At 40.0% G+C, this 24,872-nt stretch overlaps 1 protein-coding gene across 1 annotated transcript in view; it reads left to right on the top strand.

The window, feature by feature from the left end:
* The window catches only part of SPTBN5 (spectrin beta, non-erythrocytic 5), a 90,939-nt gene that overhangs the window by 43,950 nt on the left and 22,117 nt on the right, over positions 1 to 24,872 (top strand). Inside the window, exons 34-45 of the mRNA XM_041397006.1 lie at positions 7,509 to 7,613; positions 8,611 to 8,796; positions 12,773 to 12,928; positions 13,564 to 13,755; positions 14,369 to 14,464; positions 17,148 to 17,266; positions 17,912 to 18,026; positions 18,699 to 18,812; positions 19,901 to 20,022; positions 20,654 to 20,816; positions 22,678 to 22,866; positions 23,647 to 23,724. Of these exons, the coding sequence (XP_041252940.1) occupies positions 7,509 to 7,613; positions 8,611 to 8,796; positions 12,773 to 12,928; positions 13,564 to 13,755; positions 14,369 to 14,464; positions 17,148 to 17,266; positions 17,912 to 18,026; positions 18,699 to 18,812; positions 19,901 to 20,022; positions 20,654 to 20,816; positions 22,678 to 22,866; positions 23,647 to 23,724 (1,635 nt within the window). The remainder of the gene's footprint in view (positions 1 to 7,508; positions 7,614 to 8,610; positions 8,797 to 12,772; positions 12,929 to 13,563; positions 13,756 to 14,368; positions 14,465 to 17,147; positions 17,267 to 17,911; positions 18,027 to 18,698; positions 18,813 to 19,900; positions 20,023 to 20,653; positions 20,817 to 22,677; positions 22,867 to 23,646; positions 23,725 to 24,872) is intronic.

Raw genomic sequence — 24,872 nt, 5'->3', positions numbered from 1 at the left:
TTTTGAATATGGATTTTTTTTGTTCGCATTTTTCTTCCTGGAGAATGTTTCTTCATCTCCCATTCCTTTGCTTCAGAGGAAGAATGGAAATTTCCAGTGCCAAAGGAAAAAGGATTAGGACTTGGTTTTAAGCACGGGTGGAAGGCAAGCTCTGTGGCTTTGAATTTTGCATCATTTAGGACTAAGCTTCAGAATGCCATACAAGGACCGTTGCTGCAAACCTTCATCTGCAACCTACATCTCCACTGTGGAAGTGCTGCTCTCTTCCTGTAGAACGACCCCACCTCCTCCTTTTGAATCTGCCGTGCAGGACAAGCCTTTTCAAAAGATGCCAGTGCCAGCTTGGCTTCCTCCCACTGGTCAATCAGTTGCCGAGCTTGCTCCAGGAAATGCCATCTCACCACTCAGCAGTGTGTCTTACTGTTCAAGGCTAGATGTCATCCTGGCACACACAGACCAGAGGAAAGGTTTTGGGAGCGCTAGTCCTCAAAGTGTCAGTCCTTCTGGTGAGACATCCACGTGTTCCAGTGCTTACAAGGATCCTTGGGACCATGGAAATGAGAGGTCTGGCACTCAGTCAACAACTGCATCTTACAAGCAATATTCAAAAAGAGAAAAAAGTGGTCATCGTATTTCCCCTGGAAAAAGTGATCCCTTGAAGCTTGCTCTGTCTTTGCCCTCAGATGTTCTTTCCTGCAAAGCTCCGTCAAGCTGGATATCACGCCTAAATGTTGATCTGTCTGCTATTCCAGCTGCTTCTATGCTCCACAGCAAAAATCTGCAGTCATCCCTGGAACCTTGTGATTCACTGTCACACCAACAAGACTGTAGCCAGTGCGATGTCCAAATGTCAGACCTGCACACGTCAATGAAGCTTTACATTTCAACGTGCAGCTTGATGATAAAGCCTTTTCAAGCAGGTTCCCATGGAAGCAGCCATGCTCATTCAAGTCTGCTCATGCCACAAATAGAGAAGGTGCCTGAAACTCCCTCTGGTCTTCCAACACGAACCCAGAAACCAAAACAAGGTTTCCCTTCAGGTGGGTCACCAGCCCTTCAAATCACCAGATTTCATGTGACTTCCTCCAAGCATCCTGGCCTTCCCCAGCAGACTTTATCCAGAGACATATGGCTGTCCCCAGCTGTGCTGACTGGAAGAGAAAATTCAGCTAGTGGGAATGAGATCATGAGCAAGGATTTAAGTCCAGAGCTGATTGTCTTTCAGAATTACCCCTCATCTAGGCCAGAGTTTAGGAAGACTCCATGTGATGGTCTAACACCTGCTCACCACAAGGTTTCCAAAATCACCTTGATACTTGCCACTCCTTGGACTGCTATGCCTATCCAAGTGGTAAGAGAATTTAGAAGAAGCCCAAATCCAACAATCTTTATCAAAACACATGATCCAGACAGAGCTGCTCCACCCTTTCACCCTGTGGAGATTGGGGCTGGCCTCTCTCTGTCAGTAAACCCTGTTTGCTGCTCAGGATTGCTTTCTAGCCACTGGACAAGATCTGGCTTGAGGCCTTCCCAGGAAACATGCACTGTAAAAAGTGTATGCCATGACAACCTTGTAACAAACCTACCAGCTCACACCCCAGCTCCAGCTCACAGAGGCACAGTGCGTCCCAGGTGTCCATCTATCGCCGTCAACATTGCATCCTTTGCATCTGGGAGGAGAGTGGTGAAGATTTGCATTCCATTCTAGGAGCATTTGCAAACAGAAGATCTAAGTTGTGTTTAACCAAGCCATATGCATTTCTTTTTGTCTGTATCCATGCCAAATTCCAACTCCCTAGAGATGACTTGCAAGACAAGAAAGCCACCTTGTGTTCTGCTGCCACCAAGGCTGCAGCTACAGCTTGATCCACACGGAGTGAAGATGAGGACTCTGCTCTAATCCAGCACTTAACAAGAGTTTCATTTTAACGATTTGATCGCTGTTGTTAACACAGCAGGCAACTGCTTACAGACTTTGCATAATTGGGCCATAGCGCTCAGCACCTTGAAGATTCAAGACTTTAGAGCCAAGAGCTGGTTTTCTTCTCTTCTAGGCTGGACTTGATGATCTCAAAGGTCTTTTCCTACCTAGTCAATTCCGTAATTCTGTAGTCAGTGTGCGACCTGGAAAAAAATCCTCAGTGTAATTTTTCTTAGTTCTTTTCTGTTTCACTGTTTTCATTTCCTTACTTGTCAATTTGTGCTTTATTTCTAAATGGTTAATTTCTGGGTTTGTAACTTTAAAAGCAAGGCTTGTTTTCAAAAGCCAAAGCATTTAAGTATGTAGGAAGAAATCACTTTTTTCCCTTCTTAGAAAAGGAGAGGTACCACATTTTCCTCAGGGAAAAGAAACAAAGAGAATTTAATGTCCACAGCGCATCAAATTTGGATATCCCAGCAAAGTTTCTATCAGTGAAACTATGGGGAGTTTCAGAGGAATTTAGTCTGCTTTCAGACAAATGTTTCATAAGTAAATATTTAAATGATGGTGTTGCATGGGTGTAAGATTCTGGTCTAACCCCTAATGCTAACAGGGTAGGGATTAATGCTGCAAATTTTGAAGAAGGAAGAAATAGGTATGAGGAAGCAACCATAGCAGTTAGCAGAAAAACAGCAGTTTTATCTCTGTGGTTTTCCCATATGTATTTCCAACATCAGATAATTATATTCTTATGCCCAGGAGACAGCATGCAATGGGGGGAGGGAAAGAAATTTTAAATACATTCAACATTAGAATTTTGCATATAGATGGTGAGGACAGATGCCAATGATGTCACCATGATAGAAAAAATGTATGTTTTGTTTTTATAAGCAACTTGAGTGTCTTTTATTCCTCTTGTGGTTATAGTATGATACCTTCTTATAACTTTTACTGAAATGAAGCATAGTAAAACATTTTTGTGAACATTATATAGTCATGGTATCAAGAACATTTACTTACTTTGCTAAAACAAATTTCAGATTATTTTCATTATTATTTTTAGTATTTACTTTTATCAGAATTAAGTCAAACCAAACCTTATTCTTCTCTGTCTTGGCAGATAGTGTGGACTTGCTTACATGCTCTAAGTGAAGGTTTTTAAAACTGATAATAATTCAGTCTTTTAGTACATGGTTAGAACAGAAGGATTTTCTGTGGTTTTCCAGCAATCTCAGCAGCAAGCCCATGACAGGCAGTGAGGGGCAGAATCTGTGGAATTTGTTATACTTGGAAGGGCAAAAGCAGGAGAAGGAAGTGGATTTGCACAAATACCTAAAATATATTTTATTCTAGAGAAATAAAAACTGCTCTTCTTGGAATACAAATTTCTTTTGGGGCTGTGTCATTTTCCAGTGCATATAAATGTGAAGTTGTGGCATCCAATTTCAAGTTGGAACATAGTTGTGATAATGAGTGAAATGTTTCATTCAGTATTCCTCCAAAAGCTAGAGCTGGCAGATGCTGTCACATAACCATGTAAATAGTATTGGTTTCTTTAAAAATACTTTTTTCTTAATTGGGCTTTGCCTTTAGTTCTGCATTAACTTGTGCAAAAAATGCAGCAGCTATGCAAGGAACTCAGAAACAAGGAAAAACTCCAGTTCAGTAGGGTTAAAACCTCTGTTTCTATGCTTTGCAGTGTTAGTAACTTGAAAACTTATTGCAGAAAATCTCAGAAATCTCAAAAACCATTTTATGCTTTTAAGCATCTTTGGAAGTCTTCACTGAAAAACTAATGTGTTTTATTATGAGTGGCCAAGTCTTTTGTGCTTTTTGTGGCTGAATATTAAATTCCCAATGATGGGCCATGATTCCTAATAGAAAAAACTTGAAAGAAAGTTCATACCTGCTGTACTCTGTGGGAGACCCCAGTAGGTTACCTGAGAAGAGCTATGCAGTGTTTTGTACTTGAAATCAATGTGTCTCATTCAGGGCAGGAGTTAGGAGACCTGTCTAAAAGTGTGGCAAAATGTGATGTAATTGGTGACAGGCCAGCATTGTGGCATGGGAGCCAATTTTTATTCTGCTTTCAGACTGGTATAACAATTGCTTAAAACATTGTGGTTCTGATTATAGCAATGGCTGTTGTAAGCTTTCTGTGTAAAATACAAATGGCACTTTTTTGCCTCAGCAGCTGTCCAGGCAGCAGCACTGTTGGTGCTAGAGGGGCTGCTCTCCTCTGAGCACACTGCCATTGCCGCCCCTGCAATGCATGCAGCCACTTCCCTTTCGCAGCAATTTTCTTTCTGAGCACCAGTTTTCCTACTCAGTGTCAAAACTTTGGTTGCCAAGAGCATTTGCACAGACTTCTACTTGGGGGCCTTAGTCCAAAGTTTTCAGTAGTCAGGAGGACTTTTTCCCAGTGCTGTAACGTCCAAAGGAATTGAGCTTTGAATGCCCAGCGTCATTTGCGCTCAGTGGATTTCGGTGGGAGCAAGGCACTGAGCTCTCTGGTGGCAGCTGCTTATGAGTCACCACCCCACACCCCTGCTCTCAGATGTCTCTGCTCTCTTTCTCTAAGGAAAATAACCATCTTTACCAGTAGATGTCCCTTGCCTTTTTCTTCCATCAGAGGTATACGAGCAGGAAAACTAATAGCTGACCCTTTCTTCAGGTATCAGTTTCACTGCTTAAGTTACAAAATAAAAGTCCTGGAGATAAATCTTTTTTAACCAGAAATGGTAGATAAACCACAAAATGTATCAAGAAGCTACAAGATTTTTTAAAGCAAGATTTAAAACACCAAAATAGAGCTCTAGCATGTGTCTCTGTGTCTGTGCACCCCAAACAGCAGTGGGTTAGATTCAGCTGATAACTTTTTATTGCTGTGTTAGCAGCAGTGGTGTAAATACAAATGGTAATTATAAGTGGTTTAATAGAGAATTTCAGTACACAGACCTGGAGCCCACACATTTTTCTTCAAAAGAGAAAACTAAATCAAATAACACTGAAAAAGTGATCTCTCATCCCTTCATACATTTGATGAGTAGGCTAGATCAAAATATTAAAGTTTGAATGACAGAGCATCTGCCTTCTGGTGGGGCTTGTGTGAAACACAAGGCATAGCAGAGGCATTAATGTATTTCTTTAGACATTCTGGTGGTTTATGAGCCAGGCTTACTATAAACTTAGGCCAGTTGTACAGAGGCCTTTCACTCTTCTTGACTGCAATTGCTGTGATGGGAATGGAGTAGCACAGAACAGTTTGAAAATCTGGCCTGGGTGTGATATTCACTTGTGCATTTTTCTATATATGCAAAATATTCACAGCCCAAAAATGGGCCAGAACATCAGGCCAAGTCTGGCTGTCAGTCCTCTTATCCACAGCCACCAAGGAGGGCTGAGTGGTGGCAGCAGTCAAAAAGTCCATCGAGCAGCTGAAGATCAAGTGTCAAAGCAAGGCAGTGGCTGAAATGTGGGGTCTGTCCAAGGGCATCAGGGCAGGATCAGTGCACCTCAATGCAGCTCAGAAGGGACTGACGTTCAGGGCTGAGCATCAGAGAGATTCCCAGATGGGAGCAAGGGTCCATCCAGGGCCTTTTTAGTGCAGTCAGACCCTGGCAAGTAGGTGTGGATTACCCTGCACATGTGCTCAAACTTGGGAAGCCTCTCCTGCAGAAGGTGCTCTGTGGTGTTAAGCAGCTGTCCAGAGAATGAACATCATGGCAGGCTTTCTAAAGTAGCTTTCAAAGAACATCCTTGCCCTCTTATAAAAATGCACCCTGTTAGACTGCTGCAGGATCCTGATGTTTTGCAAAGCAAGAGTGAGCTCTCTAGATGGTTTTTGTTCCTGTGCACATCTATGGCTTAAAGGCACCCATGTCCTTAACTAGCCCTTTTCTAAAACATTTTGCATTTGTGTTGTTTCACAGATTCTGTTTCTTTCCTGCCTCTTGATTCTTTCACACTGTATCACTGATCTCAAATTCTTCTTCCATGTCTATTAATTGCACTTTACCCAGCAAAGTTACTGATTTGAATTTCTCAACCTTGTCCAAATACTTGTGATTTCATGAGCTCCCAAAATGGATTACACATTACACACTGCTGATAAATGCCATCACTCACAGCAGGCTGATTTCCCAAAGTCTGTCCAGCCATAAACTGGTGTGAACTTCAGTGTGAACCTTACCCATGAGTAGTCTTTTCACATGTCCCATCAGAGCCTGTAATTGGGGATTTTATCCTGGTTTTGTCTCATTGCTGAACAAGAAAAAAAGGCCTGTGGGCAATTAACCTGCATAAAAGCATAGTTTTTTCTTGATAATTTATAACTATGTTCTTTATTCTTTTGCATTTGCCAAAACTGAATATAACAGAATGTATGGGACAAGTAATTGGGCATTCATTTTCCTTAACACCGGAACAGAGTAAGGGAACACTGCAATGCCTTTGAAACTTGTGTGAATTAGTTGAGAAATGTGCAGGCTTGCACAGTATAAAAGGTGCAGAGGTCAGATTCTTTAAAACCACATTTGATATTTGTTATTTTGGATGCAGTCTTTCTGCATCAAATTGGCAGAACAGACAGTAAATAAAATTAATGCTGATAGTTTGAAATAGTGGCCTGACAAAATGACAGATGTAATGCACTTAGTACAAATGCAAGCTATGACATTTTTTCAGGAATGATCAGCTGCATAAATAAAGGATGGGGACAAGCTGGTCTGACAGCACTTCTTCTGAAAAGTTTCTGGAAGCTCATAGTAGATTGCAAGGTGAACTTGAGTTCATGGTGTTGTATAAAAGACAAGCGCTATATGCAGGCACATGCTGAAGATTGCCACTCAAAAGTCACTCTGTTGTCTTCCCAGCCTTCACTCTGGTAGCCTTATTGCTTGTTGCCACTTGTTACATGAAGTCTCAAAATAAGTGGAAGTGGAGAAAACCCAGAGGGGAGCAGTAAGAATAATCAGAATCAAAAAGACACAGCAGTTGTGGAACAATTAGTCAGATCGCTGTAGTTTAACCTTGAGAAGACAGAAACCCCACTACGCAGAAGGTCTATAAACATGCACAAGGCTGAAGCAAGCATAAAAGGAATGATCTCCTGAGTGTGGTCAAGAGGGCAGTATGTAACAAGGTGGAGCAATAGGCATGCATTTTCAGGCTAGATGTTTGGAAAATCCTGCTAATGGTTGAGGTAATAAAGCACTGGTGACAGGCTGCAAAGTCTCTGTTTTGGGAACTGTTCTAAGAAGGAATTATATGGACATCTGTCAGACATGACAGTGATCTTTCTTGGGATTACAAGGATGGCTTAGACTTCTGGAAGTCACTGCCTTGTGACTTAGTGATTAATAAGGACTGACAGGTCACTTTCCTTAGCTAGACCTGTTAATGCTTCTCTTCCTTGCTCAAGACCATGGACTTCTAACAATTAATTTCTAGCTTCTGTTGCCTCCTGTTCCTTTTTTTCCCTCTCAAGTGTACTCTAAGCAACAGAGTTAATACCTCTTCTCCCATTTATGAATCAAGATTGTGGGATAATTAATTAACTGAGAAAAATAATAAACTTTTTTCACAGGTTTATTTGAAAAGCAGTGACCTCGGAAGGTCTGTAGATGAAGTAGAGCAACTGATAAGGAAACATGAGGCTTTTGAGAAGCTTCTGGCATCACAGGATGAGAAGGTAAAAAAATAAACAACAAATATTCTACCAGCTAGAACTCTATGAGCTAAAATTATATATATGCTTTTTTTTTTATTGTGGTAACACTTTGAATTGGTGACAGGTATGAAATGTCTGATAGGCCTGATGTGCTTGAACAAAAGACAAAATGGGTAAGCTTGGGGAAATAAGAGGCAGAGCATTTCAGAACAAGTGCCAAAACACTCTATGCCCACGTCTTTGCAACAGATAGGAAAACCACTTTGTAAGCAGAATAGGGGGCCTTAAAAGAAGAAATATTTAAAGCTGGCCATATTGTATTATAGATATCAGAAGTTTCTGCTCTTTTCATTTAAAAAAATAATTACTTTTAAAGCAAGTAAAATAGAGTAGGTATTTTACAAAATGCAGTAGGTATTTTGACATTAAGAAAAGTTGTCAAATTACTTAAATATCCATTTGGCATACAACCGCTGTACCAAACGAGCAGCCTCTCTGCACCTTTGAAATAGCTCCTGAATTGCTCACCTGTGTGTAAAGGAATCTACCTGGCTGGTGGCCACTGCTGTAACTCACCCAGGCTAGGGCTAAGCTTAAACCTGCAGCTCTGCCTGGGTTCCCCAGAATGAACTCCCAGGACTCTTGCCAGCTCCCTGCCAGGCTGATTGCTCATTTTGAGAGCTACATTACAACACCTGGTTTCCAGAAAGCAATAAAATCTGAGCACTCCTGGATGTCATGTTGCTCCATGACTCCTTGCACTGGATAATCAGTGGCATAGGGACTCCTGAAGCTAACACTTTAATTAATTTATGTAGCCAGAATGCGCCATAGAGTCCAATGACACTGATGTCATAGAAGTAACATAGTACAGGGTGAGGGGGAATGCTGGTTAACCTGTTCTCTTATTGGTTCATTACGGAAAAATAGAGTATTTTAACTACAAAAGGAGCTTGATTTTGTTTCTTTCACACCACTTGGAAGCATAAAAGTAACTTCAGATCTGTTGCCTCCTTAGATGATGTCTCTTCAAGAACAGGCAAGCAGATTGGACAAGGCTGATGGACTGGAAGGGCAAAAGATTCAGCACAAACTGGATGTCATTCATGAGAGGAAGCGTCAGATCAAGGATCTGTCCCAGAGCAGGAGAGAGAAGCTCCAGACTGCCCTTCTTCTGGCACTTTTCTACCAAAACTTAGAAGAGGTAAGAGGGTTTTAGAGCAGGATGGGGATGTAGAGCAGAGGAACTGCCTGCCTCTATTGGATGAAGTGCTCACTCTTGCCAGACATTATTGGGTGGATGGATGATCTACTCTGCTGTGGCAACTCCTGCCACACTCTTGCAGAAAGATGCTCCAATGCCATTCCTGTTACTGTACTATTGTTGTGGCACTGTGCACATTACAGCCACTTCAGTCATCAAAAGCTCTGCTAAAATAAAACAGTTGAAAGGAAAACTGCAAGCTAACACATATTTTTCCTTTGGTGGGAAAGAAAATTTATTTCAAATCAGGATGAGCACACATTATGGCCTGGGCACCAAGCTTTATTAGTGGTTGTTCATTGAAGTCCTTCAAAGCACTGCTGTGGCTCAGCACAGCCCTTGAGCTACTGTAGACTGGCTCTGCAGAACATGCTGCTCTCTGTCTCCTGCTCTGGCCTTGTCCCTGGAACTGAGTAGCTCTGCTCTGTCACTTGTTGGAAAGACAAACTAGGTCAGCCTTTCAAAGGGCAGCACAACATGTGTGACAGAGCTGTGCTGGCATAAACAAGAGCACACAGACACAGGGACACATTTTTGAGCACTCTTGCTGGTCTGGTATCCACCCCTTCTGCTGCTGTGTCCCATGAAATGTGGTTTACAAAAGCAGAGCTATACTTTTCTTTCTCTTTTTCTCATTTTATTTTTCTTCTTTTGCTTTCTCTTTTTCTTCTTTTTATATTTCTTCTTTTTCTCTTTTTCTCTTTTTTCTTTTTCCTTCTTCATTCTTCCTTTTTTCCCTTTTCCTTTTTCCTTCTTCCTTCTTTTTTTCCCCTATTTCTTTTTCTTTCTTTTTCTTTTCCTTTTAATAAAATTTAGCATAAATTATTTATACACCCAAACATTAGCTTGTATTACTTGGTTATACTTCTACTATCCCATGATAGGAAAGTAATGAAAATCCACCAGTAATGGCCTGTCCACCTTTTGGACTAGCAGAGGGGACTGGATGGTGCATTTCACAGGGGTTATAATTTCAAAAGAGCAGTTTCCCAAAATCCTCTTGGTAGAGAAATTGTCAATCCCTTCTAGAGATACAATCAACCCATTAGTAAGGAATAGTTATGCATTTCTTTTCATCTCTCTGTAACTGTCAAATCAGTGCTTGGGCTGGGGTCCCCCTTCATTCTTGAATCACACAATTAATGCACAAGATTTGGCCCTGCATAGAAGAACATTTCCCTGTCCTCATCCACTTTCTCCACATAAATTCAGCCAGGAGTTCTTTGGGGAGTTTTTGCTCTCAGGTTGCATGCTCATTTACCTCACCAACCTAGAATCATTGCCTACTGCTGTAGAATGTGAATGACACCAAGTAATTATAAAACAAAAATCTTACTCAAATCAGTAATATCTTTCTTTCTCTTTGTTGGATAGAATGGAATGTTTAATTTAATTTTAATTCTATTCTGGGTGTGTACAAGTTTATATGTGAGAATGGTCCCCACAGGAATGTTAAATTCGGAGGTGAGTTTTGAGTTTGGCTGTGAAATCAATGAGGTCATTGCTTATTCTTACTTATTAAGAGAACAAGACCCATTGCTCAGGCCTCACTCCCCTGAAAACTCTCTGTCCTACAAACATGTTAAATAATTTCTATTGATCAAACAGAAATTTTTGTGTCAGCAGAAATTAGTAATCACTATCATCATTAAAATTCTTCCAGTTACTCTCTAGAAGCAATGACATAGAAAGCTACACATATTAGTACAATGAACCACAATAATTAACTCAAGAGATCACATGAAGTTTACAAAATAAAACTCACCCTTCAACAGTAGAAATCGGTGCTTTTGTCTCACTCAAAGAAATGAGATGGACTTACAAACTACACCTATTGCAAAAAACTCTGTAGCTCAGTGTTAATCTGGAAGGCAAATGAGCAAGTTGCTACTTAGAAATATGTGTATTTAAGTTATTGCAGAGGGAATATTATAAAGCTAAAATTTTGACTTCTAAAGCTGGCTCTGGGTTTTAACGCTGACTTTGAAACTTGCTCATGACATTAGTAGTACTTCCTTTCCCTTTCACCCTTTACATAAGAATATAAAAACCATTCACATCGTTGTCTCAGGGGAGCGATAGAGAGAATTAGTTGTTATCTCTACTTGTCTGAAGTAGGTACATCCCTTTATATGCTTTGCATACTTCTGTCATTAAGAAATCAGAGTAATTTATAGTTTGTACTCGTGAGGTTGCAGTAACTGATATTTTGAAAGAGAAAGATTCAAAATTGGTGGTGCCCACATTTTTTTGTGACTCCCATAGAAATAAGTCTAGTCTTGTGCCTATACTGAGCATAACACTAGTTTTTCTGCTGTCTTCAATGCAGTGAAAATGGCCATCCAGACAACTGTTCAGTCTTTCCATAGAAAGATCTTGGGAAAACAGATCAGCTTTGCTTCACATCTGAATGCAGGCATGAGGCCAGGAGCAGGATCCCTCACTCTCTAGAGCCATCTTTAACAAGCCTTAAATAAACCAAGGCACTAAGAGTGCAGATGTTCAGTCTGTCATTAAAGCCACTGCTTTCAATTAAAAAGTAGGAGAGAAACTGGCCTTAAAGTCACTTTATCCTGGGGATTGGCTTGTTTCTCATTCCAACTGTATGGATGAGCCTCTCATTCAAATGAAGAGTCGCTTCTCCCATTCCCAGCCACACACTCGTGACACTGAAGCACGAGTGTGTGGCTGGGAATGGGAGAAGGCCATCAAGGAGGGTGTTGGAAATGCAAGCAGCACAGGGCAATGTGTAGCCCTGGGCAAGTTGGACATGGCCTGTTTGAGTCTCTAACTGGGCTTTGGAGGGAAAGAGTTTCTGGAGAGCATGTTGCTAGTGAAAGCTATTTCTGTTTTTGTTTATGGAATCTCAGCAGCTGAAACAACATTTCAAATCATTAATTAACAGAGAAAATCCCCCAGCTGACACGTCTTGTGTGCACATAGCACACAAGCACATAGCACAGTTCCACAAGGACAGCCAAGATATTTTGAAACTAATAAAGCTGCTCTTCAATTTGCAGCTCTTGTGTTGTCAAAACATTACATTACTTCAGTGCTCTGAGGACAACAGGATCAGTTACAACATTATGTCAAATGTTCAGTACCCAGTGTTTTGATGGATAGAAAATATTTCCTTCAATGCTAAGGGCTAAAGTTCAGCAGAACTTGAAGAAAATTGTGGAAAACTTGTTATCGTATTCTTCATTTTATTCTGCATACTTTGAAATCCCTTTAAAAAGTAATTTCCTAAGGGAAACACATAACTTTTGCTTAGTTAGCTCTCATAAATCACCTGCTTTTCTGAATCTGATATTCCTGACCAGACCATTTTGAATTTTATGAAGTATAAAAGCAAATACATTTGTATTTCCTTTCAAAATCTGACTAGTGCTTGGGCCCTGTCTGCAAATCTTTATTTGCGTTGCATTTTCCATTTAGGTCTCACAACACCACTGACATGAGGAAATGTTAGTGCTGTTTTATAGGTGAGGCACTGAATTCTAAAGAATTTTTTCCGGTAGGTCAATGGCAGAGATACCAGATGAAACAAAGAACCCTAAACCCCCAGAATCAGTTGTCATAATCTCATTTTAAATATATACCATGCTAAGGCTCAAAGATTCTCTCTCCATAATCTAGAAGACTGTATAATCTGTTAATGCCTTGTGATAAAACCTGAGTTATTCAAGGAATTTTTCATTACTCCTGTGGTCAGATAAAAATTAGTTTCATTTCTACCTGATTTTAACAAAGTAGAATGAGTTTAGAAACTGGAGAGCCACCTCAGCTGTCAGCTCGCACTCAGTCTATCCAGTCCAGGTAGAGACACTTGGAAATAATAGAGACATGTCCTGGGGGGAGGCCCCAGGATCCCAGGTAGTTGTTGTGCTAACTCGGGTGCCTCTCAATGCTGCAGGCAGAAGATTGGATCAGTGAGCGCATGCAGAAGCTGGAGGACCCCTCCATACAAGACCCCAGCAATCTGCAGGACAAGATGAAGCTGCTGCAGAAGCATCAGGTCTTTGAGGCAGAGATTCTAGCAAATGAAGAAATCATCACAGCTGTTAATAAGGTGACCCTCTCACTCTGTTACTGTTTTTACAGATAATTACTGCTCATCCAAAGACAGACAGGTTGATGAAATGTAAAGGAAGAATAGCTTGGTCATGACTTCTGCATCAGTTATCCTACTGGTGCAACAAGAACTCAGTTGCTTTGCCATGGAAATGCAATGCTGTTAATTTACAACAGGGAGATACTTTATTTTCTCCATTCAGGGAGCTTCCATCTTTCCTTATAGCCTAAACAGGAAAATATACACTGGCTTCTTCCTTGCCTGACATGGTTAATTCTACAAAAGGCAAATAGGATTTCATGCCCAATTTGGGAATATTCTTGTTGGAACTGAGTGAATCATATAGCTAAAGGGCACAGTCATCTGTAATACTTGGTGCTCCCATTCCATTAATATCTTTCTTGGCAGGGAAATATTCAAATCCCAGTTTTCTATGATTCTAGATTCCCTCCAGACGTAAGAGCTTTCCAGCTAGCTTTATCATTTGGGTGATAAGAATTTATAGTAGTAATCTGTTGTTCAATCCAGTTTGGGAAGGTGAAAGTCTCCTCCTAGGAAGGTCACGCAATATGTTAATCCCATTAAAAATTAGTGGCAACTCTAATTTCTAATTTCCTCTTCTGAATGTGAAGAAAGGAGAAGCCCTGGTATCAAAAGGCCACCCAAAATCAGGAGAGATCCGTCGCCAAGTCCGCATGCTTCAGGAGCACTGGGAGAAGTTGAAGAGAGCTGTCGCTGCTCGTGGAAAGATGCTGGAGGACAGTCGGGACTTCCTAGAATTTCTTCAGAAGGTGGACCAGGTGGAAGCCTGGATCAGGGAGAAGGCAAGTGGATTTTAGTATTTAACCCAAGCAGCTCACTAAAGACTTGCTATTTAGTAATGACATTCTGATAAATGTGTCGTCTTCCAGTATATTTGCCTAGTGATTTTTGTCTCAAAGAATCATGACATGTTCTACAAGCAATATGAAAGGAATGATTGAACAAATTCTATGGAGTCTGTCCATACCAGAGTCAACTGGGCAGTATTAGCACCTCTTCTCATGTAAACTATACACACAAAGAGTTTGTGATTATTTGGGGCCATCTCGTGTGCCTCTACTGAGAGAGAGAAATGAAAGCAGATTAGAATGGAAGAGACTTGAAGCATTTGGCAGCTGGCCTTCACTCTAATTGTATATCAAATCTGAAAGTTTCTCTTTGTAGGAGTAAAGAATCACTTTCATCCAGAGGTTGTTTCCACAGCCAGTAATAAATGGAAAATGGAGTTGGGACCAAGTCTCGTAATTATCTAAAGATCAGAAGAGACTATTTCAGAAGCTGTAGGTCGGTGATTTATAGACACATCACAGAACTTATTGCATCAGGTTAAGCATTGGGAGTAAATGTGTTCTTGTACTCTTCACCTACGTATTTGTCTGCTGCTTATTTCCCCAGGAGGTCATGATTAATGTGGGTGATGTGGGAAATGACTATGAACACTGCCTGCAGCTCAAGAAAAAGCTGAATGAGTTCCGTGGAGCAACATCTGGGGTAAGAGGAGTTTTCCATGTTTGTGTCTTGCAGGGCTGCAAGCTGCAGGTAACTTTTCAGTCCAGTTAGCAAATACAGTTCTAGTGCTCTGAGGAGGTGTAAGACCAAAGTGATAGGAAGCATCGCTACCTCAAAAGTCATTTAAAAAGACAGAATTTTCTCTTATTTTGCCTTCTGCTTTGAAGACGTCTAGGCAGAGCTGTCAGGCACTCATGACACAACATAGCATTTCAGACTGCATTAAATGACTGGAAAACTCGCTGTGTGAGCCTGACTTCGAGCAGATTTTGTTTGGTTCATGCGGTCTGCAAAGTCACAGTGATTTCCACCCAAAAGTGGTTTAAAAATGGTGGTTTCAGCCACACTTGTTTGAATCTGAGAACTGATCTGGACCTTCTATGAATAAGCCTATAAAAAAAAAATACTGTTTTTTCTATTTCTATCCTTTATTTCTCCATTTTCTTCCTCTTGAAGAAAGGTCTCATTCTCATACTCCTTCATCCAAATTTAGCACATCAATCTGGCGGCCTCTGTTTATACAGCACACGTGGTTACTCATGAATCATAGCATTAATAACCAGACATTCAGTAAAACAGAGGAATGGTTTACGCTTTGGATAACAGCCATGTGACAAGACAGCTGCACTCTTCACCTTTCAGTGCTGAGATCTCTGTCCCTCTTTTATGGAGCTGAGTCATACCAGCTGCCTCTCCTGCCCCCAGTGAGATGTGCCAATTTAGGCACCAAACCTGGGCAGCAGGGCCCTCCCTGTCATGTGTTCAGCTCCCACCACGAGAGCTGTGAGGCCATATATTGAGGGGATGCATTTGCAGTAACCTCTTGTTCTCTCTGTTTGTGTGAACTGCTACAGATGAGGACTGAGAGGTCTGTGTTTCACACAGGAAAGATTACTGTGCTGATTTGCTAGTCTGGAAATTGTGAGGAAGGTCTGGAAAGAGATGTGTTATGAATTTGTGAGTGATGTTTACTCTAATGTAGTCTCCTAATATTCTTTATCCTTTGTTTGCCTGTTACCTTTTTGCTGATTCTTTTTATGGCAGCTCCCATCTTCTGCTTTTGTTGCCTAGTAGCAGGAGGAGACAATCCTCTTTTATGCAAAGTAACAGTGTAGATCTGCCTGACACCGGGGAGAAACCCTGGAGCTCCTTATTCCAGAGCCCACCAGAATTTCGTGACAGTGCATTCACACTGGGTTTGGACAGAGCCAAATTATTTGGCTTCAGCACCAGGGAATTAGTAAATTGAAGAGACATTCATTTTACTCACCAGCTGATTATGAGCTAAGGGATTGAGCAAGGGCTCTTCTACAGCTCGTACCAGCCAAAAGAAGGATGATTAATAGGGCAGAAGCAACCCAGAGCTCCAGCCAGCATAAGCCTCTGAATAGGAAAGTTTTTCCATCAACTAAGGTAGATCTTATGTGCCACTCTTGAAACTCTTGGCGTTAGACAGTATCAGCTTGTAGCCACTGCTCTTGTAGCACTCTGAACATAACTCCTGCAGATAAAAAGCTGGGACAGTTATGCAGCTGTGCCCTCATAGCTGATGCTCAGTTATGCAGTGCTTCCTAGGGTGATACAAAGAGAAGGAGGCTACTTCTGGCACAGTGTGTGCATTCATCCAGTCAAGTGGGTTTTCCCACTTGAAAAATCTGAGATCAGGGTAGGGAGTAATCCTCCTTCATTGATGGCTGCCAAACTTTCTATTCATTGTGCTGCTATTATTTCCCAGGACAGGAGGCTGCAGGGTTTCTGAAGAATATTTGACCGTCTGCTGGTTTCTCTTGTTTATTTTATGGCTGTGCATGGTAGGAAAGCACATGTAGAAGCATGCATATTGGTATGGATGCAGCATAAACAAAACACACACTGCACTGCAGTGAATACTTACACTAACAGTGTGCTAGCATCTTGCAGCTGTGCTTCTTTACACCAGTGATTGTCTCCCTGCTAAACTTGTGATTTATTTGTTCCAGAAAAATAAAGAATGTTTTTGAATCTTGGAGCAGTGTTCAGCATTGACCATCTGTAGTGCTCCAAAATAAAAATCATCCCACTGTACTCCAGATAATATGGGCAATGTGCAAATATTTTCCCTTCTATGGTATGTGCATGGGAAGTGAGTCTCCCAGAAGACTTATCTTTAGAAGAAAACACAGTGGCATGGGTTGTCTGGGATTCTCAAGGCTGTATGGATTTTGAGCCTGTTGTCTACAGAACAGAAGGCACTCTAGGACAGGAGGTCACATAGATAAAACAGCCAGTAGGTCCAGGAGCCCATGAGTCACTACCTGTCTGAGAGCGGAGCAATCTGCCACACCACACATCAGCTCTGTGTAACCAGCAACTGCATCCGTGTTTCTCCACCAAATGAACCCCTGCTGGAATATCTGCCTTAGAAATGAGTGTCTGAGGGCCCTCACCTAGACCAAGATCACTGTTGCATCTAGGGCCATTAATGTTCTTTCTTGCCTTTACTGTGTAGTCATCAGGCACATGGTAACACCATGTGCAGCTGTAGCAGAGCAAACTCCATGTGTCTGACATGTTAGTGGGGTAAAATCCTTTCTTGTTGCTGCTTGTGTTGATTTTCACACCTCACTGGAAAACTGGGTCACAAGCAATTGGAACGTGTACTTTTGTTCCCTTTCTCACTTTACAGGAGTCAACTGTGGACGATGCTCACATCAGGACTATCAATGCCCTGGCCATGAAACTGGAGAGACAGAACAAGGAAGAAACAAAGACAATCTATGAGCGCCGAAAGCAGCTCAATGAGAAGTGAGTATGCTTTCAAATGTTCCCTGTAAAGCAAAAACAAGAAGGGAAAATTAGGTGTCTTCAGCTGAGATAAATGGAGGAATTGGAACATTTGTTTTCTTCTTTAATATCACAGCTACTGAATATCAGACAGTGGAGTTGTCTTTCCAAACTCCCAGAGCAGGTAGCTTAGAAGGATTTTTAATCCAGAAGAGCCAAAGTCATGTTTCTAGCCTTGGAGTCAAATGCTTTGTTTCACATCACTTGGCACACAAGATTCATGAACCTTGGACACTTCTGTCTATTCACACTGTTGTCCTGGTGAATTGCCTTGTACTTTTGCTGCTCCGCAGCCCCCTATTTAACAAACAAAAGCATGAAGGTATCAATTGTGAGATTACTGAGAGTTTAAGGAAACTGGGTCAGTGCTTTTTAGCTTTTAAGCCCCATGGGCATCCTAAAGACATGGAATAATTACAACCAGTTAGTCTTCTCAGGCTAGTGCTTTATCCCTGTGATGAGCCCCCTATTGTGGAGATTTGGGAGATCAATACATTAGGTAGTTCAGAAAACCTGTGGTTTTGTTTAAATATGAGCATCGTGAAACTCAGTTGTGGAAACGCTTACCTCTGAAATACATCTCTAAAATATTATTTCCAATTAAAGGTGGAACAGTTTTCATGGTAACCTGAATGCATACAGGAAGAAGTTAGAGGGAGCCCTAGAAATTCATGCCTTAATCAGAGAAATAGATGACATCACAGAAAGAATTACTGAGAAGGTACACTTTCCAATTTTGATTAATTGAAATGGATAAATGCTCTATCAATCGTATTCATTCAGAAAATGGAGGTAAAAATGCCAATCCTGAATTATAATTTTGATATTAACAGAAAAAAAAAACTATATAAAAACTAAAATTATTTCATCAATGTAAGTAATTATATTTATTTAATTATAAGTCAGTAGGCAAGTGGTACTACTTAAGGTTACAAGACTTTTGGCTTGAAATTCTTAGAACAACTTTTAAAATGTATTTCTTCATTTTATGGGATTTAATTTCTTAGGATCCCAAGGGTAAATCTTATTTTTTATATTTTCATAACACAAACCTGAATTTCTTTGCAACAATTTATTGGGAAATATTTTTCCTGGTTTGGTATATGAAGAAAAAATAAAACAGAAAGATTGAGAAATACAGGCAGGCACTGTCTGTCTTTGTTTTCATGTGAATGGCCAGCAGCACCTTATGAGTGTTCAAAGAGATGTGGATTCTTGTTTCATCTCTGCAAGGAGAGCAGACAATGTGCTCTATTGATATTTAAAAAGACAATAAGAACATTTAGATGGCAATGCAAAGAAGTGAAGGAGGAGGCTTTTTGAAATCATTAAGATACAGATCCTTTTGTTTTGTGTTATCTTCACCATTTTCACATCCCAATGCCCTCTCCAGAGTGTATTGATACAAGCACTGGATTATGGAAAAGATGTGGAAAGTGTGGAAAACCTCATTCGAAGACACGAAGAAATGGAGAGAGAAATCAGTGTTATTAAGTCCAAAATGGAGGTAAGAAGTACAAAGGATACTGACAAAATTTCACTTTTTCTTCTTGAAAATATGGTGCAAAAAATCATTGTTACTCTTCAGACTGATTCGCAGGAATTTTCAGCAAAGCAAGAGCAGCATAAATTTCTTCTCATGAAAATATTGTGCTGCTTAATCCTACTTTATCTTATCAAATATTATTCTTCCTGATGCACAAAATCCAAGAATAAAAGTCCTTTTTTAATGTTATCTGGGTCTCTGGCCCTTACCTATAAGCCAGATCTGTCCTATACATTTTGGAAAGCATGGGCTCCATCTTTCGCCCAGTTCCTGTACTCAGCTGAACCAAAACCACAACTCTATTTCTGTTCAGAACTTAAATCCAAATCCCATAGTGCATGTAGTTTCCTGACACAGACATCAAACACAGAAATTCTAGGTTATAATTACCTGCCTGATCCACTCTGACTTTTGTAAAAATTGGTCAGTTTGCATCATCTAGGGCTAAATTAAATTGAGCATTAAATATGGGTCTAAGCTCATTTATATTTGTATATTTTTACTAAAAAGAAATATATCTTGTTGAACAGTAATAGAAATCCAATTACAACCTCTCACATTTTTTTCACTGTTGGCCCTTTCATATAGAAAAAATGAAAAACTTTTTCTTTACAATAGTATAATAACTGTACTTTTTTAAGGATTAAACCCAGCCTGGCATATTTTCTGTTCTGCATAATTAAAATTCTTCATTTCCATCAACTTGATGGAATTTTGCGAGAAAGTTTTCAGCTTTAAACCTGAGTTGATGAGCATCCATCAGACTGCTAATATAAGTTAGAATTAGCACTTAATTTTCCTGTTTGTCCATATTCTGCAAATTAACTTTTGTGCATACAAAGCAATGCCTGCACATGGATGTTTGCTCACAAATGCATGTGTATTATTTTTTGCATATTACATATCCCTTTGTATATTTTGTCCCTGTAATTTTATTACCTGCCTTCGAGAGCTGGGGTCTCAAAATGAACTATTTTTCCTGAAAGGCGAACTCAGGAATGAATGTAAGTATTTGGCATAAATTTACCCCACTATAAATCTCTCCCCAGCCACTGGAACTGGAATCTTTCCGCCTCTCTACAAGGAATCCATCCATAAATGACAAACTGACTGTGAAGCAACAGGAGATGAAAAACAACTGGCAACGACTCCAGGGACAGGCCAAACAAAGGTGAAGTCTTAGAGTTGTTTGAATAACTCTCAGCAGGAGCAAAGCTGCTCCCTGGGGTCTAAACCCTACTTACCAGAGGTCTTTTAAAGTATTTTTTATGAATTTTACATAGGCAGCTAAGACACCTGCATTGGAAAAAGTGTAACTTGATGCAAAAGAACTTCCACGGATGTGACTTTGGGAAAACTAATACAATGTTCTTGTGGTTTATCCCATTAAATAATGTTACTAAAATGTCTCCAGACTATCAAATTAAATCTATCATAATGCCTTTGTGAAAGATTTCTTTTTGGAGGGTTCTTGAAGGTTTTCTTTTTTTTTTTTTTTCTCAAATCTTTCCAAAACAAGAAAGGCTTAATCCTGATCTGTAATCATTGCTGTAAGCAACAGATATGAAGGCTTTTTTACCTTTCTTGTGCTAATGAACTGATGTAAAAATATTAGTAAGTCTCCAAGGAAGTGTGCATCTCCTGTGGTTTTGGTTAACATCAGGAACTCTTAGGAACTGTAAGGGAAAGCTTGAATTAATTTCATTTGGCTTCTGTTAAGATACTTTCCTCTGCGAATGGGGAGGGAGAGGCGACTAGATGATTCCATGTCCGATGATGCTGAACTGCACCTTGTGTGGCAGGAAGGAGAAGCTGGCAGCCTCATACCAGCTGCAGAAATTTAACTTGGAGATGAAGGAGATACTAGACTGGGCCCAAAACACCAGAGCTTCAATGGAAGCAGGGGGGCTGCCTAAAAGCGCAAATGAAGCCGAAAGCATGATAGAGGAGCACCAGGAGAGAAAGGCAAGTATCTTCCTTGGCTCCAGTTGCACATACTGGAAATCTTTCTGTGTGTACAGCGTGTCTGTGTCAATAACATGTTAAAAAAACCTGTTTTCAGTACCAGGCTGGGGATAGAAATCACCTACATGCTGACAAAACTGTCCCATGGGCTGTTTGGCAGCTTGTGTCTTTGCAAAAAGGCTCAGAAGCCCCATGAGCTCTCACCTCTATTGCTGTCCCAGCCGGATGGTGAAAAACAGGCTCAGTCTCACATCATACTCACTGCTCATCTCCTTATTTGTATTGCTAAAGAACTTAATGCCAGTTAATCCTTGCTCCCAGCTAGATTGTTTTCATGTGAACTTAATTTACGTGAGAAGGAATTAAAAACAGCAGTTTGTTTCACACAGCAATGCAAATTACCAATGAATGGTGCTACACATTCAGTTCTGAAACACTTCATATCCCAGCAATAATTACCTCACTAATGTTTTGGTAGCTAATTTGGCTAATACTTTTGGTTTCATTTCTGAAAGGACTGAAATTTTAATCAACATAAGGAAAAAAGTCAATATTTTACTTTTCCCAAGAATCATAGCTATCATCTTTCAGCTGTTGTGCTGCATTCTCTTTGCAGTTACTTCACTTCTTCTAAAAATCCTGTTCACAGAATAATTACTAACACCCAGTGCTTTGTGGGTCCCATTATTAACACAAACAGTTTGTAGATTCTGATTCATTTTCTAAACCTGAATTTAGAAAAAAATCTAAAATTTTTAGAAAAATTTGAAAATTTAAAAAAAAAAATTCCCTGAAATCCCCTCCTTCTTTAGAGTGATCCAGTTTAACAATGTTTTCTCCTATCACTTAACAATGTTTTTGCTAATAATTCTTTGTCATATTAAAAATATCACAAACCACTGATGTAGTGTGCTCCAAATTTAAATGGTGGCGAGATCTAAGTCTTTAATATCTGTTAGCCAAGGAGCCCAAATGGCTCTAAGGAGATAGTCACAAAGAAAAGGAGGAATTCAGGCATTATATTCTTATGCTGACTAAACTAAAATTACAGACAAGGCAAGAAGGAGGGGGTTTTCGTTCTGTTTAGTGGCTCAAACAAAAATCCATAGGAGAGACTACAGTTGAACATGAGATGCTAATGAGAATTTTAAAAATATTTGAATTATGATTTTATAGATATGAATGGGCAATGCCACCATCCCAAAAATCTTTAAAAGCAGGAGTTCTAATTTCAGAAATTTAATAGTACATACATGGAATTATTTCAGTCCATAGTTATTTTCATTTTGAAATTGCTTACATTAGAAATTCCACATTCAATTTGCAGGGGTCATAATTGCTTTTTATGCTTTCACCTTCAGGATTCAGTATAGGGGTATAATTCATTCCTCAGACCGGGTGCAAAAGTTAAATGTGTTTCATTTTAACAACACAAAATTAAATAAAACCCTGTCTTTAACATAAAAATCTGATGCAGGCTTCTTTGTCGGGAGTAGAAAAATTCTAGGCACTGTTTCTTAAAAGCACCACTTTTATGTAGGAAGACTGGGGGATGATATTATGGATGTTTGAAATTGTGTTCATTAATATCTCAGCATTTTCTAATCTGTTTCTAACTAAATATCAATTTGCATTTGTAGGAAAACAGTTGTTCCTGGACCAATAAAGTCATTTATTATTTACATTTATTCTCTCTTAGGCAATTCTATGCCCTTCCAGTAACATAGCTCAAAGATGAATGATTTTCCATGCAAATATTAGTGCTGGAAAGTTACAGCCCAAACTCTTCCCCTTAAGGCTTGTATTCTGAATAACTGGCTTTTCATAAACCCTTGACATCAACCTTAGTAATGTATTTTAGGAGGAGATTGAAGCCCGAGTGGAAAGATTCAACGCTCTCAGTGACTATGGTAAAGAACTTGGCAATTCTGGTCACTATGCAACCCCAGAGATTCGCCAGTCCCTCTCCAGACTTCAGCAAGCCTGGTCTGAGCTGATCCAAGCCTGGAAAGAGCAATATATAAAATTGTTTCAGGCACAAGATTTACAGGTGAGTAAAATGACGCTGAAGAGAGGATGCACATGCCACTGACAGTTTTTCTTGATATGAACAAATTTATGAGATGGTAGGATGAAAGATGTGCTAATAGTACCCAGTGTTTCATCTATATTTCACTGGTTTCTGGAAGGCATGCTGAGGGCCAAGCACATTCAGTGGTGACAGGACTTTGAGAAATTTTTCCTCTACAAATCATAGAAATTTCTGTGGAATATGTGCTAATATGTTTTTCAAAGACTGTAAAACTTAGGAAATTTTGGTCAAACTCTCATACATCTGGAAAGAGACACATACTTATAACACAACATCACTATTCTTCCAAATTCTATAACCTGCCCAAAATACAAGGAGCCAGACAAGTATTTTAAAAAACTGAAGGAAAATTTAGTACAGATGAAATAAGGTATTTTTCCTGGCTTTTTTTTTCCTTATAAAATAACTATTTTGGCTGCAGTTTTCCAGAAATACTTCTCTGTAACAGTCATCTCACTTTAAAAATTTCTGCTCAAACAGAGATTCTACAATGAAGAATGTCAAGTACTTTAAATAAGAGCTGGGCTACTAATCCCATCTAAAATCATCACATATATGAGAACTTAAATCTTATGGTATGGACAGTGTCAATGCTGTTTCATGTATTATGTTAATTTTCGAAATAACCATGAAAGTTTGGTTTTTTCAGTGTACTCTGCTGAAGTCAGGTTAGCTTCTGCTTTACAGCATCTCAGCATACTGTCATGTTTGTGAGTGTTGGGTTTCTTCCCTACACAGAAATTCTATGGCTACGTGGAACGAATTGAGAGCTGGCTCAGCAGCAAAGAGGCCTTCCTAGCTAACGAGGACTTAGGGGTACGTGCTCTGAGAAATTACAATTTTCTCTGCAATCAGGCTGGAGGAGCGGGGGCTGTACAATGATGTGCTCTGAATCTTCCTGTGCTCTTTCTCCATCTGAAGTTACTGCTCTGCCCTGTTGGTGGTTTAGGATCAGATTTCTTTCCTTGGTACTTTACACAGGATGGAATCTCAGCCCTAAGAGTAATGGAACAATCCAACTGCTCTGAGTATAGCAGGAAAATGAGAGTACATAGAAGCATAGAATTCTGGTATGGTTTGAGTTGGAAGGGACCTGAAAGACCATCCATTTCCAACCCCCCTGCCATGGGTGGGGACACCTCCCAGCAGCCCAGGTTGTTCAATGCCCCATTCATCCTGACTTGTCTTATCTGACCCAAATACATTTGCCAGCAGCGTGCAAGTCATCACTGCTGTCACTGCTGGCATACCCAGTGTATCTTTAAATTACCTACCACAGGTATCAGTAACGCTGCAATACTGAAACTGCAGACTCAGGCATGGGCTGCAAAAGCTGTTCAGGGTGCTGGACATACATTCTGACACTTAGCTCACCCTACACCTTGTATAGGTAGTGCTACTAAATTAGTTGCCTCTGCTGGGACTACAAAAACATCTCGGAGTTCAGTGTATTTGCAGTCCTTTCATTACAGTATATGAGACTTAGAAGGACTCATCCAATCACATTTAGCTCAGTAATGTGCAGACAATGCTCTGTGAGTAATTTCCCATCCAATGACTCATGTAAGCATGCAGAAGTTTGGTGTTTTTTCTGACCCATTTGATGTGAGCTTATTGCTTCCTTTAGAATAGTGGAGAAGCAGAGTTTACTGGGATAACAACATTTTGACACCACTGGTTCTATAAATGAAGTGCAGAGGGGCGCTGAAAGGAGAAATCTGAGTCATTACTCTTGGGATTCACAAACATTACAAGAAGTGTTTCTCTGCAGATTAACTGTAATGTCAGACTCCAATCCTCAAATTCAAATCTGGATCTGAGCTCTTCCAAATTCCATGAGTTGAAACTGAGACTCTAATTTTAACCTCTTTCTGTGACATATTTTTTCACTTAACTCTGATTTCAGTTTGGCATCCCACATTTGCTTTCAACATGGCATCTGTCTTAAGACTGATTTAAAATTA

The sequence above is a fragment of the Onychostruthus taczanowskii genome, unplaced genomic scaffold, assembly GCF_017590055.1.
Source record: "Onychostruthus taczanowskii isolate IOZ18803 unplaced genomic scaffold, ASM1759005v1 scaffold1, whole genome shotgun sequence".
NCBI classification, from domain to species: domain Eukaryota; kingdom Metazoa; phylum Chordata; class Aves; order Passeriformes; family Passeridae; genus Onychostruthus; species Onychostruthus taczanowskii.
This window is presented reverse-complemented; position numbering and strand designations above follow the sequence as displayed.